The sequence below is a fragment of the Podarcis muralis genome, chromosome 2, assembly GCF_964188315.1.
Source record: "Podarcis muralis chromosome 2, rPodMur119.hap1.1, whole genome shotgun sequence".
NCBI lineage: Eukaryota > Metazoa > Chordata > Lepidosauria > Squamata > Lacertidae > Podarcis > Podarcis muralis.
The window spans coordinates 12,154,461-12,170,906 of record NC_135656.1 but is presented as its reverse complement, the minus strand read 5'-3'; the positions used below and the strand labels follow the sequence as shown (position 1 = coordinate 12,170,906).

The 16,446-nt window shown below is 45.4% G+C and overlaps 1 protein-coding gene across 2 annotated transcripts in view; it reads right to left on the bottom strand.

Moving 5' to 3' along the window:
* COL2A1 (collagen type II alpha 1 chain) overlaps positions 1-16,088 on the bottom strand; it is a 91,855-nt gene extending 75,767 nt beyond the window's left edge. Inside the window, exons 1-5 of one of the 2 annotated variants that reach the window (XM_077923880.1) lie at positions 16,059-16,088; positions 13,503-13,604; positions 8,833-8,910; positions 5,205-5,249; positions 5,032-5,085 (exon numbers count right to left, since the gene is read on the bottom strand). In XM_077923880.1, coding sequence (XP_077780006.1) covers positions 5,032-5,085; positions 5,205-5,249; positions 8,833-8,895 — 162 coding nt within the window. In that variant the 5' untranslated portion in view covers positions 8,896-8,910; positions 13,503-13,604; positions 16,059-16,088. Of the gene's footprint in view, positions 1-5,031; positions 5,086-5,204; positions 5,250-8,832; positions 8,911-13,502; positions 13,605-16,058 lie in introns of those variants that run through there. The other variant, XM_077923881.1, reaches the window with a different exon arrangement.
* Positions 16,089-16,446: the final 358 nt, after the last annotated feature.

Genomic DNA, 16,446 nt, shown 5'->3' with positions numbered 1-16,446 from the left:
CGGATCAGGGTTCATAAACCTTCCTACCTAACATACTGTCCAGACAAGGTGCCACCACAAAGAAGGCCTATCTATTTGTTACCTTGCCAGTTTCCTTTCTGAACTGCTAGTGTACTCAGACAGGACCTCATCAGATAAAAAGGGCACACCAGAGAATATATCTACATCTATACCAGGCATGGCCAAACTTGGACCTCCAGATGTTTTAGGACTACAACTCTCATCATCCCTAGCTAACAGGACCAGTGGTCAGGGATGATGGGAATAGTAGTCCCAAAACATCTAGAGGCCCAAGTTTGGCCATGCCTGATCTATACAAAGTGACATGTAAGTTATCCAATACATAGCCAAAATGTCACAAAGCACATCTTCAGCGTCAGAGAGAGCTGTTTCACACTTTACATGGTACAGTCCAGGAGAATCCCAGTTGGCAAACAGATGGTAGCACCTGCTCTGGACAGTATGTAATAGATTCCCAGCAATTAAGAAATGTTCTTTATCAAGGTGTGGGGAAGAAATCTGAGGCAGAAAATCCCACAAGTGCCTCTTCCCCTTCCTTGGCAGTAAAAATGCAATAATAGCACCGTTATGTAACAACTTGCTGCCCTTTTGCAACACCCCACATCTGCCTCACACTGCCTAATGATAGGGCCGGCCCTGACTAGATGGGATGCTCAACACACAGCTGCTGATCGAAACGGCAGCATCACGTCAAGTTCCATCACTGTGATAAAAGTCAGATAGTGGACGGCACAGTGAGGCTGCTCTGTATCCCTGACCTCCCTCTGACTGTGCAGTTACTACAGGCTGGGATGGAGAGGGCTGGGGCAACTGTGAGGTCAGTGTGGTGCAAATGTGCTGGTGGAGGCAATCCAGCGCTCCTGCCAGCGCATTTGCACTGTGCTGACCTCACCAGTGCATCACCCCTACACATCTCCACCACAGTAGGCAGCACTTGGTCAGAGGAAAGTGGCACGGGCCCATCATACCATTGCTACAGAGACTCACCCATGTATTCTCCCTACACTTCTCCACCCCCAGGAGTGGCAACCAGGAATATTGAGTGTAACAGGGAAATAAAGGTAAAGGTAAGGGTACCCCTGACTGTTAGGTCCAGTCACGAATGACTCTGGGGTTGCGGCGCTCATCTCGCCCTACAGGCAGAGGGAGCTGATGTTTGTCCGCAGACATCTTCCGGGTCATGTGGCCAGCATGACTAAGCTGCTTCTGGCAAACCAGAGCAGCGCTCGGAAACGCCGTTTACCTTCCCGCCGGAGCGGTACCTATTTATCTACTTGCACGTTGACGTGCTTTTGAACTGCTAGGTGGGCAGGAGCTGGGACCGAACAACGGGAGCTCCCCCCATTGCGAGGATTCAAACCGCCAACCTACTGATCGGCAAGCCCTAGGCTCTGTGGTTTAGACCACAGCGCCACCTGTGTCCCTTAACAGGGAGATAGCACAATACAGATTTGCTTTAAAATGCAAATGGAGATGAACTTCTTCCCCATCCTTATACAAAGCTGACATAGTAGCAGACACATGTCAAGGATCACTTCTTCTTCCTGCACATCAGGCTGTCTCCCACCACAACATTGTTCTCTCTCTCTCTCTCTCTCTCTATATATATATATAATATTTATTGAAGTTTAACAAATACAGAAAAAAGGAGAACAAACAGTAAGGCAAAAATTTAGTTCCATAATTTATCTTAACACAGCTTCACCTTAAATTTTACACCTTTATCCATAATCAATCTATTCTTACTTAGTTCTTAATGACATTTCTACTAAAGCCAATAGCTTCTTTCCAATAACCTTCTAACATTCATTAATTTTGCAATATTTCTGTAAGTATACTTTGAATTTTTTCCAATCTTCTTCCACCAACTCTTCTCCCTGGTCTCGAATTCTGCCGGTCATTTCCGCTAACTCCATGTAGTCCATCAACTTCATCTGCCATTCTTCCCGAGTGGGTAGATCTTGTGTCTTCCAGTGCTTTGCAATAAGAATTCTTGCTGCTGTCGTAGCATACATAAAAAAGGTTCCATCCTTCTTTGGCACCAATTGGCCCACCATGCCCAGGAGAAAGGCCTCTGGTTTCTTCAGAAAGGTATATTTAAATACCTTTTTCATTTCATTATACAGTGGTGCCCCGCAAGACGAATGCCTCGCAAGACGAAAAACCCGCTAGACGAAAGGGTTTTCCGTTTTTGAGTTGCTTCGCAAGACGAATTTCCCTATGGGCTTGCTTTGCAAGACAAAAACGGCTTGCGAGTCTTGCGATTTTTTTGGGCCCCCCCCCCTTTTTCTAAGCCGCTAAGCCGCTAATAGCCTTTTAGCTGCTAAGCCGCTAAGCCTTTAATAGCCGCTAAGCCGCTAATCCCTTAAACCGCTAATAGGGTTGCTTCGCAAGACGAAAAAACCGCTAGACGAAGAGACTCGCGGAACGGATTATTTTCGTCTTGCGAGGCACCACTGTATATCATCTCCCAGAAAGCCTTAATCCTTGGGCACGTCCACCAAAGGTGAAAGAATGTACCTTCATTTTCTTTACATTTCCAACACTTGTTGTCGGGCAAATGATAGATTTTTGCAAGCTTGACTGGTGTCATGTACCACCTATATATCATTTTCATAATATTCTCTCTTAGGGCATTACATGCCGTAAACTTCATACCTGTGGTCCATAACTTTTCCCAGTCAGCCATCATAATGTTGTGTCCAACATCTTGTGCCCATTTAATCATAGCCGATTTCACCATTTCATCCTGAGTATTCCATTTTAACAGCAAGTTATACATTCTTGACAAATTCTTAACTTTAGAGTCTAACAGTTCTGTTTCCAACTTAGATTTTTCCACTTGAAAACCTATTTTTTTATCCACATTGTAAACCTCCATTATTTGATAGTAATGGAGCCAGTCTCGCACTTTATTCTTTAATTTTTCAAAACTCTGCAATTTTAACCTATCACACAACATTGTTCTCATATGCAATGTAGAAATACATTAGAACCCTGGGTTAATTGTAGGACACCACAGACTTCCTACAGAAACCAATATCTATTGATGCTCTCCCAGAAAACAATATCCTAGCAACTATAGATGTACTAGCCCTGTGGACCAACATCCCACTCAACAACCCACAATGATACAGAATAACTGCTATGTCTATTCCCTTCTGCCAACAAGTTCGTAGGCCAACTTGGAACCTTTTAAGCTGCTCTTTGCTGCCTAAGCTACATCAGTGACATTTTTATCTGCTGGATCCGTGGGAAGAATGCTCATGAACAATTTCCACCCCTTCCTACACCTGAGCCTGGAAACAACTAAAGCAGGAAATCCACTTTGCAGTCATCACAATGCAACTGTGTGCTGGACAACTAAGTCCAATGGTCGCTGCACGTAAGTGGCCAGCTACTACCCTGAGCACACCATATGGTTGACAGTGGTGGGCCAAGTCCTAGGGTTCAAGCACATTTGCTGCAGCCAATCAAGGCCTCTCACCTGGTGGGTATATTCAGGTAGGAGCTATTGTCTTTGTTTGTTACTATGGTATGCATTTTTGTGTTTTTACATTGCAAACTGCCCTGTGATCCTCAGATGAAGGGCGGTATGAAAATTTAGCAAGTGATGATGATAATAACAACAATAATATTCATTAAATTAGAATACATTTCCAACGAGAGCATTGATTAAAAAACAGCAAAAGGCTGGCACCAGGGTCATGAGCTATGCTGAGACACATGCCTTAGGTGGCAGATCAGAAGGGAACCAGATCATACACAGATCAGCCATCATACGTCTGGCTAACTTTCCAGTAGGGCTGGGCGATATATCGTCCAAAACTGGTTCGAAGTCCATATCATGATATCAGTTTTATAGCTTTTGACCTGGCAATATAACGTGAATCACGATGTGTGTGTGCTATGCAAAAATCACGTGGGGAAAACTGTGAAGCCAGCCAGTGCCTCTACATAGCTCCATCCTTATTTCAGACATTGTGATATATCAGTATATTGGGATGTTTAGCAGGTGATATATCACGATGTTGAAAACCAGGTATCTCCCTATTTCCCACCCACAGCTGGTGGGATGCCTGTGGGGCTCTCCAGAACATCTGTCCTGGTCTGTCCTCAGAGTGAGGCACCGTGGGTATGATGGACTGTGATGAGAGAGGCAGTACCTTCAATATCAGAGGCAATATTCCTCTCTATACCAGTTTCTGTGAATCACAAGTGGGGAAGAGTGTCAGTGTTTCCCAACCTTGGGTCTCCAGCTGTTTTTGGACTACGACTCCCATCATCACTAGCTAGGGATGATGGGAAAGCCATTTCCCGTTCCTGGGGAGATGACCGTTGCGGGCTGGGAGCAAACCCTCCCCATGCGCATGGGGCGGGATAGCCCCTGCGCCATTGGTTAATCCTCGGCCACATCATCCCTAGGCCATCCAATCCGGACGCTCCGGGGGCGTGGCACGGGCTATTTAACCTGCCCATGGCCGAGCACTTGTTCCTTTTCTCCCTGCTCGGTCAGTTCTGTAGTCCAAAAGCAGCTGGACACGCAAGGCTGGGAAAAACTGCTAAAGAGGCCTCTGGTTGTCCACTGCAAGAATAGGATGCTGGACTAGGTGGGGTTTAAACCTGATCAAACATGGCTCTTCTTATCTTTTTTATGTTCCTCTCCAATCCACTAAAACCCCATCATGTCCACCCTTAGTCTTTCCCCCACAACTGAAAAGCTGCAAAGTCTCTCCATGGGATAACTGTTAGACCTGACTTCAACTGCAAAGCTCAATAAATCTTTTCAGTTTGCTTGTGCCCTTACTTTTTGAAAACCTCTAAGCTAAGTGCTTTTGATTGATACTTTTGATTGATTGATTGATTGATTGATAGATACAGGCTTTCTCAGGAGGTTGAGGATCCCAGAAGTGAAGAGGAGATTTGCAGGTGCATCGTGGCAAGAGAGAAAGGAGGAAAACACGAGCGCATGAATTGTGCCACAAACGTGCGCACTTCCTAGATACTCACGCCAGTACCCGGTTCACCAGGTTCACCAGGGCTGCCTTGAAATCCTTGAGGGCCCTGAAAAGAAGAGCACAAATACATAGTGGTCCCCTTGGGAAATTCTTCCATGTGCCTCGTTTTTTTCCTCCAAACATGAGAGATCATCCAAAAAAGAGTGGAAAGGTCCTGATACTTACAGGAGATCCTGGAGGTCCAGGAGGTCCTCGTGGTCCCATAGGTCCCTATAATAGAAAATAAATAAAATTAAGCAATCATTACCCTCCCAAAAAGAAAGGAAGATACAATCCCAACACAGGAGATACAGGCATTAAGAACCAGAGCAGGGCTTCTTCTATGGCTGCTGCTTCTTTAATTCTCCCTCTCTTTCTTTGTAGCATCCAGGGCTATTTGTATTTATAGAAGTCATTCGGCGGTGAAAACACACACACACACACACACACGCTTTCTCTTGGAAACTGTCCATGTTTACTAAGCCCGAATTTCATTTACTGCTTGCCAAGAAATGCTAGAGAGTAGAAATTTCCTGCTGGAAGTCTTGTGGGATCTTGAAGAACAGTAGCTGCTGTCTGTCTTTGCATACTTCAGCTCTCGGTCCAAGTGCAACAGTGACCCGGCCCCTTAAAACAAATCTCTCTATTACTTCCCTGTCCATAATCATCTGTTTCAACTATTTTGGCACACGGCTTGGGAAGTTCTGGCAAGCGATGCAAAGGCCCAAAGACTTTTTCTCTCTCTCTCTTTTTAGAAGTCAGCCTTTCCGTTAAAGCGGCTTGCTTGAACAATCTTGGAATAGCAGGTCAACAAACGTTTACAAAGTAAGTTAGGCAATAAAATTAATTGATAATGAAAAGAAACGTGGTTTTCTGGAACTCTGGGTACAAAGGAAGGTGGTGGCGATGAGATTTGATGGCATCACTCTGGCTTAATATCAGGAATGGATTGGACTCTATGGGCTTCAATAAAACTATGCTGGTTGAGGTGCTGCAAGCAAAAGCTGTAGCTCCTTTGGGCCAAATGCAGCTATGCTGGTGACTCAGCTACCCTATTTTAAGGGGACAGAAACAGTCCCAGTGTTATTGCAGTGCAGGGATCAGGAACAAGTGGCCCTGCAGATGTTGCTGGACTACAACTCCCATCATCCCTGACCTTGCTGTTTGGTGCTGATGGCTGTGGGAGTCCAACAACAACCCAGAGGGTCACAAGTTTCCCCTTCCCTATTGTAGTGTATTATTTTGTGCAAACCATCTTGAGCATCCTTCTGAAAATATCAGAAGAGATTTTTTTAAAAATAAATTTTAAAAAATAAAATAATAAAATGTTATCTAGCTATCTATCAATAGATCGATACACACGGTGTCAGTGTTACCTTGGAACATTTTATTTACTTTTCTTAACATTTATATACCCCACTTTCCTTCCTTCACAGAACCCAAGGCACTGTACATGGGGCTCGTATGACCAAACCTAGGTGGTGGCCTCAGGTGGCTTCAAATTGTACCTTGGGAGAGCCTAAATGGTACATGGGGTGTCTGTTTTACTGTAGCTCTCAGTCAGAGAAACTAATATGGGCTATAAAACACTCTGCATGTCTGGAGCAGAGGTGAGGAATCAAGAGCATATAGCACTACACCAGATCTACAAATTTAGGGCCATTTGGAAGAGCTCCTGTAACATTTACTCATTGGAAGTCCCGCCACTTTCAATGCAACTCAACCCCAAAATGTGCTAAGGAATATGGCCCAGGTGTACATCATACCTAGATCTCAAGATGGCTGAACTCTGACTGGTCTCACTGATGTCTTTCATAATTTCTCTATTTTGTTCTGCAAAATGCATCTTCTGTCAAGCATTTTCCAATGTAAAACGAGGCTCTTGGCCTAGCCTACAACACATATCCCTCACAGGTTTAACAGAAAGCAGGTGTGGTGGTTAAGTGTGGTGGACTAGGATCGGGTTCAAATCCACACATGGCCACAAAGATCACTGGTGACCTTGAGGGTTGTGGCTGAGGTTAAAATAGAGGGGAGAGGAAGAGGCATGTATGCTACCTTGAGCTCCTTAGAGGAACAGCGGGATATAAATGTAGTAACACAAATATAATATCCATTAGTAGTTGGTCACATTCCAACAATCAAATGTTGTCTTAAAAAGCCAATATTATGAACAAGTCTCAGACACCAGCATAAGGCAGGAAGCTACTGTTAACCACAGCTTCCTATTACATCTGAACAAGGAAACTGGGGTTAACAGCTTTCACACAAGCCAAAATGTAAAGCCATCATTTGAAGATGGTTTCTGAAGCCTGGCTAGCTTGGAAGTCATTAACTGTAGTCTTGGCTCGGACATGACCTGAAGCTATGGTTATCTATAGCTTCTTGTTTCATCACTCACACAAAGGAAGGAGTGACACAGCTGTGTGCAGGTACCTGAAGCTCATACCTATCTCAGTTTACTAGACCAATCTCTGATCAACTGAACGTGACAATTCCCCCTCCCCAGGATAGACTGGCTCCAGAGGGTAGCATTTGCCAAGTGCACAGGACCAATAGATGATCCACCATCAGCGCTACTCAACAGTGCCACCATTTTGTATGGGGCAGCCAACCAAGAAGCCCCAAGGCACCCACCATTTTCAAGCTAAGGCCCAATGAAGCCCTGGGTCTTGGCTGAGAGCCTCAAAACCCTGCAAGGTCAGCACTGTCTGCAGAGAACCTGGGAAAATATCATTGTGCGAGCGGAGCTAAAAGTCTCTTAACAGACCGTTCTCACCATCACTAAACTACAATCAGTGACATAGTATGTGAGGGGCCACAGGGTGGTTGCCCCAGGTGCAAATTTGTTAGGGGCGCAACATTTCAGCACCTGGTGCTGCCTCATGCTTTTGCCGCTGATACGAACCAGGAAGTGACCTCTCTAGACAACGGAAAGGCTCTTTTCTTACTTCCGTGGCTGTAATCTCCATGGTGACGCGGATGCTGTTAGTATGCACATGCGTACTCCGTCCATTTCCCTGCCTTCCATCCACCTCCTCTGCATGGGCCCCGGGCACTGGCAACCCATGTTACGCCACTGACTACAATTGCCAGGATTCTTCATGGAACATCATCCCATGGCAGCCAGCTGCCATAAAACCAATACACCAGATACATCTGGGGTGAGGAACCTATGGACCTCTATGTTAGAAATTGCCAAACCAGAAGGCTTCCAGTGGCACCCCTGGGCACGTGCCCGAGACTTTGAGCTTTCATTTTTAAAAGAGCTCCAGCCCTTCGAGAAAGAAAGCTATGAGGTGAAATGTGCAGGTACTTTCTAAGCAATTTCTGTGCAATGAAAATTGTGTAACTGCCTTGTATATATTTCATGATACTGAGGAATGCTTCTGGTTGATATTAGACAGCAACAGCATCAGTGTGTGTGTGTGTGTGTGTGTGTGTGTGTGTGTGTGTAAGAGAGAGAGCTCTCCACAATCAGGGCGAGCAGGACATAGCTGACTTTCCACGGTAAGCATAAGATTGCCAGGAGTGGCTGCTTGTGAATTTTGTGTTATGCCACACTCCCTCCATGGCAGCCATTTTGTGTCTAGTGCCCCCAGCACCTTCCTGAAATTCAAAATGTGTCCGCTAGTCTAAAAAGTTGGGCAACCCCTGCTAGATTACAACTTCCATTTGTTGCTGATCGTTGACTGTGCTGGCTGGGTTGTAGTCCCACAATATCTGGAGAGTCACAGCATACCCACCCCTGCAATACACATTTGTTGCGCAGACATGAGCTCAAACGACTTGGGGAGACTCTCCTGGTCCTTACCATTGGTCCTTGCATCACTCCCATCTGAGCGCCGCCTGCTTTCTCATCAAATCCTGTAGCCATCTGAGCAGCAAAGTTCTGCAAAGATAAAGCACAGAGAGAACGTGGTCAGTTTCAGTGGAACGTGATGTGATCTGACGGAGAACATTCACACAATGAGGAATACAAGAAGTCTTTTGAAAAGTCCAGAGTTTCCCGTAGTATCTGATGGGCAAGCATGCCCACATCACAGAGGAAGAAATTAGGGCAAGCTCATTTTACATTTTTTTACGCTCCTTGGGGACTATACCTCCAGACATAGGGTGATATTTTTAGGCGGAATTTCATCTGGAGAGAAAAGGAAGGGGGCTTTCTAAGTAGCAAGTTGTATTTTTTTGCCCACCCTATTATCAAGTCATTGTTTTGGTGTTTTCCACGACAGTAAACGAGCGGGGAGTCTGCAAGGATAGAAATCAACTTTGTGGTACACAAACTTTCCAACAAGTTATCGAAAACACAAAACATTGTTCATTATATCTAGAGACAGGGTGTCTGGAACACAGAGCTACATCACTGAATCTAAACAATATTCAAGTGCACTTGGAATAATTAGAAAGTGTGGTTTAAAAATGGACACCGACAGGTCAAACTTAGCTCCAAAAAAGCACTGTTATGCATTCTGAAGAGACATCACCTTGCCAACAAAGGTCCGTATACTTTAAGCTATGGTTTTCCCAGTAATGATGTATGGAAGTGAGAGCTGGACCATAAAGAAAGCTGATCGCTGCTTTTGAATTACAGTGCTGGAGGAGACTCTTGAGAGTCCCATGAACTGCAAGAAGATCAAACCTCTCCATTCTGAAGGAAATCAGCCCTGAGTGCTCACTGGAAGGACAGGTCCTGAAGCTGAGGCTCCAGTACTTTGGCCACCTCCTGAGAAGATTCCCTGGAGAAGACCCTGATGTTGGGAAAGATGGAGGGCACAAGGAGAAGGGGACGACACAGGACGAGATGGTTGGACAGTGTTCTCGAAGCTACCAACATGAGTTTGACCAAACTGCAGGAGGCAGCAGAAGACAGGAGTGCCTGGTGTGCTGTGGTCCATGGGGTCATGAAGAGTTGGACACGACTAAACAACTAAACAACAACAACAATGTATTCTGAGGAGAGCAGAACAACCCCATCAGATTTATTTATTAATCCTATTATGAAACCACTGAATACACCTCTATAAAAGGATGCATGTCCAAAGACAGTGGTGGAGCGTATGCCCACCAGTCTGACCCAGTGGTGGAGCCGGGTGCAAGGTGCACAGCAGCTGAGGAGGGTGGATGGCAGTGTTGGCGCCCATTCTCCTGCTCTCCTGGGGCTGAGCTGCAGCCGGGCACAAGTGCCCAGCCAAGACTCAGCTCCTTCTCACTCAGAGCCAGGCTCTGATGAAGGAGCCTGCTGCCCCCTCATGAAATTGTACTCAGAGCCACGGACACCCATGGACACCCCCCTACGCTACGCCTCTGTCCAAAGGTACAACCTCAAGATCAGTTACTTCCTAAAACATTTTAACTCTACCACCCTGTCCACAAAAGACAGGAGGGGAACTGAGGGGAATGGACATTTTCCACTCTTTTCAGTGGGTGTTTCCATACAGAGTAGCAACTCTAATGTTTACCAGTAGTGACTCAGTAAAGAATGTGGATCATTGGCTACGCTATATGAACCTGGAGTAAAGGAATATGACTTGGTGAGTGTGTCCTATGTGTGGAGTAACATTTAAAAATCAGGGTTGGTTACTTCAATCAAAGAACAAGAACACATTCTGCACATTAATATCCTCCAGTATGGCAATCTTTGATATTGTTTACATGCCCCTATTAGCAATCAAGTGTGGGTTTCAAAAAATAAAATAAAATATAGTCATTAAACTACGTTACAGTGTAGTGTTCCTCAAACATGGGCCTGTAGATGTTTGACTGCAAATCCCATCATTTCTGACTACTAGCCAAGCTGGCTGGGGATGATGGGAGTTGTAGTCTAGCTCCACTAAGTTCCCTGGGACTTCTTCCCAGGTAAGAAGGTATAGGATTATAGTTTTAGCGACTCTAAAATACAACCTTATACAACCTTAAGGAAATGCACTAATGGAATGTTTGCCTTTGTCCAGACCTGCTAATCTCCTGATTGTTTCATAAAGGTAAAGGTAAAGGGACCCCTGACCATTAGGTCCAGTCGCGGACGACTCTGGGGTTGCGGCGCTCATCTTGCTTTATTGGCTGAGAGCCGGCGTACAGCTTCTGGGTCATGTGGCCAGCATGACTAAGCCGCTTCTGGCGAACCAGAGCAGCGCACAGAAACGCCATTTACCTTCCCGCCAGAGCAGTACCTATTTATCTACTTGCACTTTGACGTGCTTTCGAACTGCTAGGTTGGCAGGAGCAGGGACCGAGCAACGGGAGCTCACCGCGTCGTGGGGATTCGAACCGCCGACCTTCTGATCAGCAAGTCCTAGGCTCTGTGGTTTAACCCACAGCGCCACACACAAAATCAAAACCTGCTCAGTCCTAGCAACACTGTTGCTGCATCCCATTGCTAGATGACTTCCCCAGCTGAAAATTACAGTTACAACAATTTCCCTGAAATAGACACAACTGGTTGGTGTAGCCATTAATCTGCTGGGGCTAGTAAAGGCCACCTAATGGCCCTCAAAACTAGAGTTGCCTAGACAAGTTGGGTGTAATTAACTAGGAATGAATTTAAGGTGCTCTGCGGAGAAATTTACAAATGTATTTTGGACCCACAATGGAGTATGGAAATAGGTATGCTTAAGACTACAGAAATCAGAGGGCTTATGCACATCTAATTCTATATTGGGCTGTTGATCCAAATCTATAGACAGTGGTGAGCCCTGATGATCCTCCTCTAGCACAGTAGTTTTCTACCTTGAGGGAACCTTTTCCACATCAACTGATCTGCATTTGATTCCTGCATTGTAGGGGGTAGGACTAGATGATCCTTGGGGTCCCTTCCAACCCTACAATTCCATGATTCTATGATCTCCTATGAAATTATCTATGCCCCTGCCACAGACCCCCAGTGCATTAAAAAGTATTCTATGACATCTCACAGTTAGAAAAAAAGCCATAGCCCAGCCTGTTGAGAACACTGTCCATCTTGCATGAACTGAGAATGTATTGCTATGAGTCGGGGGGCTGGGGGAGCAGGCTGTATGCCAAGACCCTTCTAATTCCTAGATCCAGCAAGTGTTAAAATCTAAGGAAGGAATCAAATTGTTGGAATGGCCAGAAAAGTTTTTTTGATAATGGCCCTCTAAATATAGGTCATTAAGGTATCAAAGGAAGTGGCTCTGTGTCAGACAAATGGGGGGGGGGCTCCCTCAACTCACTATTTGTTAGTTAGAAAAGGCAAAGGCCAGAACTGAGTTGTGTAAGGGTAAGCTAGAAGCTGGAGGAAGAAGCAGGCCGAAGCCTGTGAAAGAGACTTGCCTATTTTTTGTGGCTATGGAGAAGCAAGACTCGCTTGGGGTGTCAATGCTGTGAACCCCTCCATAATAGGCTCAGGTTGTTTAAATAAAGCATATGCCATAGGGCCCTCGTATCTACGAGATGCCTCTCCTGGTATGCCCTGCAGAGGACCTTAAGGTCCATGAATGACCATAGTTTAGAGGTCCCGGGCCCTAAGGAAGTCAGGCTATCCTCCACCAGGGCCAGGGTCTTTTCAGTGATGGCCCCTGACCTGGTGGAATGCTCTGTCCCATGAGACTAGGGCCCTTCAGGATTTAACCTCCTTCCATCGGGCCTGTAAGACCAGAGCTATTCCACCTGGCCTTTAATTTGAATTCAGCCTGATCTTTTATTTCCCTTCTCTTCCTTCCCCCTCCCCCTTTTATGAAGATCACCCTCTCTGAGACCCCACAGCTAATTCTCCCCTGGCCTCCTCGCTGGCCCAAGTAGGACCAATTCAGCCAGCTAGCCCTGGGGATTATATTATTTTTGATTTTTGAATTTTATTGTTATTCATGTTTTTATACTGTATTTTATGCTACTTTTATAATTAAGTGTTTTAAATTTGTTGTTAGCCACCCTGAGCCCGGTTTTTGAACCGGGAAGGGCGGGGTATAAATAAAAATTAAAAAAATAAATAAAAATAAAATAAAGACACTACAATCTCCACTGTACCTCATTCCAAAGGAAACACAAATGCCGGGGTAAATGCCTGGAACCCCTGGAATCTCCCACCACTCAGAGATAGTGGCGGAGTTTCTCTAGAGAATACCCAACACTCCCTTGCAGATGACTTCTGGCAAAATAAGCTTGGCAGTGAAGAGTTAGACAGTGTTTCAAGGGATTCTGACTTGTTGCAGAAACGCATGTTATTGTGGGGAAGGGGGTATTTCCAGAGGACCCTCCCGGAACAAGGTTTGAAAACCACAACTCTAAGGGCAAAAGAAGGCAATCTAGGCCATTGAAAACCCAGCAGTCTGTTGTATTCTGAACATGTGGCATTTTTTAGGTAGCATATTATGCATGCTGAACTGAATTAAGGCTTATTGCAGAGTTAGAACACCAGGAATTCTTGGTAGGTAGCACAGTGAAAGAGCTCTTTTCATTCTGTAACCACACATGAAATGTGTGTGTGTTTGTGGGGGGGGGGTGAATCAAGCAGAGGATACTCACTCCGCCAAGGCCAGGGGGACCTGGAGGTCCAGGAGGTCCAGCGGGCCCAGGGTTGCCAGGTGTACCAGGTTCGCCATCTCTGCCACGTGGTCCAGGAGCACCCTATTTTGAAAAAGGAAGGAAAACGTCCCAAGGAAGTCAGATCATAAACCACTGTATCATCTCATCCAAGATTACACAGGGGAAATCATGCTTTAAAACGGCAACGGCACACGGTCCAATTAGCCCTCATAATTGGTATTATGCATCTTATACAGTCCGAATCTAGACACGTCTACTCAAAAGTAAATCTCACCGAGTTGGCCTGAGGGTTCATAGGATTGTGGACTTAAAATATTGCTAAGTCTTCTCTGTTAATTTCATCTGTGTATCAACAGCCCAGTCCAAATAATTGTTACGCTCACAAATGTAAAAATGCTCAGCAGTGATGCCAGTACATGCTACTGCTCTGCTTTAGCAATCTGTGGCCTGTGTATACTTATGATCGCACAACAGTCAGATTTTCTAGGGGGGAAACTATTTAGGATGCAGGAGATGGCCCTAACGGACCCTTCGGTTGTGTGCATTTGCGTAAACTGCTTTGGGAAGCTCCTTTCTTCTTTAAAATTGAAAAAGACTAATTTTAGAAACTTCTAGTTTAAGCCCCTGCCCATTACACTGAATTCAAAGCTAGAGCCCCTCTCACTACCTGACAGGTGTCTCTCCTGCCTCTGCAGGAATATCTCCAACAAGAGAGAGCCCACCTACCGAACCTGGAGCTGGTTCCACTGTCAAACTGCTGTGAACATTAGCAGAATCTACTCCCCTGTAACATAATCCTATTAGATTGCAGAGTGGTTTAACAGTCAATTGTTCTTCCCAGGGAACTCTGAGGATCTGTAGGCCCTGTGAGGTGAACAGGGGTCTCCTAGCACCCTTAACAAGCCACGGTTCACAGGATTCTTTGGGGGAAGCCTTGACTGTTTTAAAGTGGTATGATGCTGCTTTAAATGTATAGTCCAGATGTGACCCTAGTCTTGCCCTTTGGGGCAGCAGGGAACAACCCTTTGCCTCCTTCTATGCGATTTCCACCCCCTCATCACCTTTGCTGCCATCCTCTGAACCCATTTCCAATTTGTCTACCTCCTTCTTAAAGTACCCAACATTGGGTGCAGTAGTTTAGATGAGGCTGGCACAGAGCAAAGTGGAACTATTACTTCTCATGACCTGAAAACTATGGGCCTATTGAGTCACCCTAAAATACAAACATGTTCTCCGACCAAAAATGTGATGCGTACAGGGACTTGTTTCACATGCTAGGGGTGGCCCTATCCATCCAACAGAGACAGCCAAGGAACAAAGATGTACAAAAGAATACTACAGCCCCGGACGCTCGACGAAAGGAACGCTCGACAAAGTGCTGCTCTGCGCGTGCGCGAAGCGTGATTTAGCGCTTCTGTGCATGCGCGAGCGGCAAACCCGGAAGTAACCCATTCCAGTACTTCCGGGTTTGCCGCGGATGTTGGACGAAAAGGACCCTAAACGGGGCGGACTCAAAACGAGGTACCACTGTACTTCCTCCCTAGGGTGGGGAGAAGATGGAATGATCAGTGATGGAATGGGCAGTGATGGAATGATCAGCATAGCACAATGCTGAATTCCTCCAAAAATATTTGCCTAGTTGCCTATGGTGAGCAAGCATTGTCTCCAGGCGACAAGGCAGAAAAGCTCTTCTGAATTCAGAAACGAGTTGTATTTATTTCTGCTTCAGACCTTCAACGTACCACAAAGAGCTGTCATAGTTATCTGTGGGAAGGTGAAGCAGTAAAGCAACTGTGCAGGCATGCAACTTTTGCAGATTACAGTATGCTTTAATCTCACATAGGTACAAATCTTATATTTAATACTCCAGGTACACTGCTCAGGGTGGCACAGACGATCCTCTCCCACCATGCTCCACTCCTGCCTCTCTCCCCCCACCCCCCAATTTTACCACCACAAAAACCTTATGAGGAATGTTAGAGCAACTGGACAAAGGTCAGGCAGTAAGTTTCATGGGTGAGGGGAACTTGAACCCAGTTCTTCCCAGTCCTAATCCAACACTAACCATTTCATCATTGACTCTCCTTTGAAAAAATACTGAAACCCTACTCCCTGACTCAACTAAGCACAAAAAGCAGACTATTAATAACTCATCTTGTACCCTCTATAACCAACTTTCCAAAATCAACACTTTAATGTGTGTAAATCATCAAGATGCCCCTGACTTGAAGATATGACAGGTTTGATATTTTAAAAACTAGCAAAGCCAAGACTTGAGAACGGAAGTCAGGTGCTTTCAGTCGTGATGTACAATGAAATCCTATACATGTTTCCTGGAGAGTAAGTCCCATGGTGTACAAAGGGACTCGCTCCCTGGAAAGCATGCATAGGACATAGCTGTCAACTTTTCCCTTTTCTTGCGAGGAATCCTATTCGGAATAAGGGAATTTCTCTTTAAAAAGGGGGAATGTCGACAGCTATGGCATAGGATCTCAATCTTAATCCTCTGCCCAATGTGTGAGAAGTTGGCATTACCTTCTCTCCTTTATCTCCGCGTTCTCCCCTTGGTCCTTGTTCACCTGAAGGTCCCTAAAGCAGGTGGAGACAAGAGACTCAGTTAGATATTTTGGTGAACATTTTCCTCCAAAACATTAAAATATTTTAGCAGAGGAGCTCAGTTCCCTACCTGTGGTCCAGGGGGTCCTCTTGGTCCTACAACCTAGACAGGAAAGAGCGAGAAAGAGAGAGAGAAAAAGCTGGTTATGTTGGAAGCACATTTTGTTTTGACAGCATTCAAGGGATGAGGAAGGTGGAGACAGAAAGTGTAGCACTTACATCTTTAATATCGCCAGGTTCTCCTTTTTGTCCCTGCAAAATGTAAAAGTGTGCACAAGGTTTAACAGGACAACGGAACAAAACACCA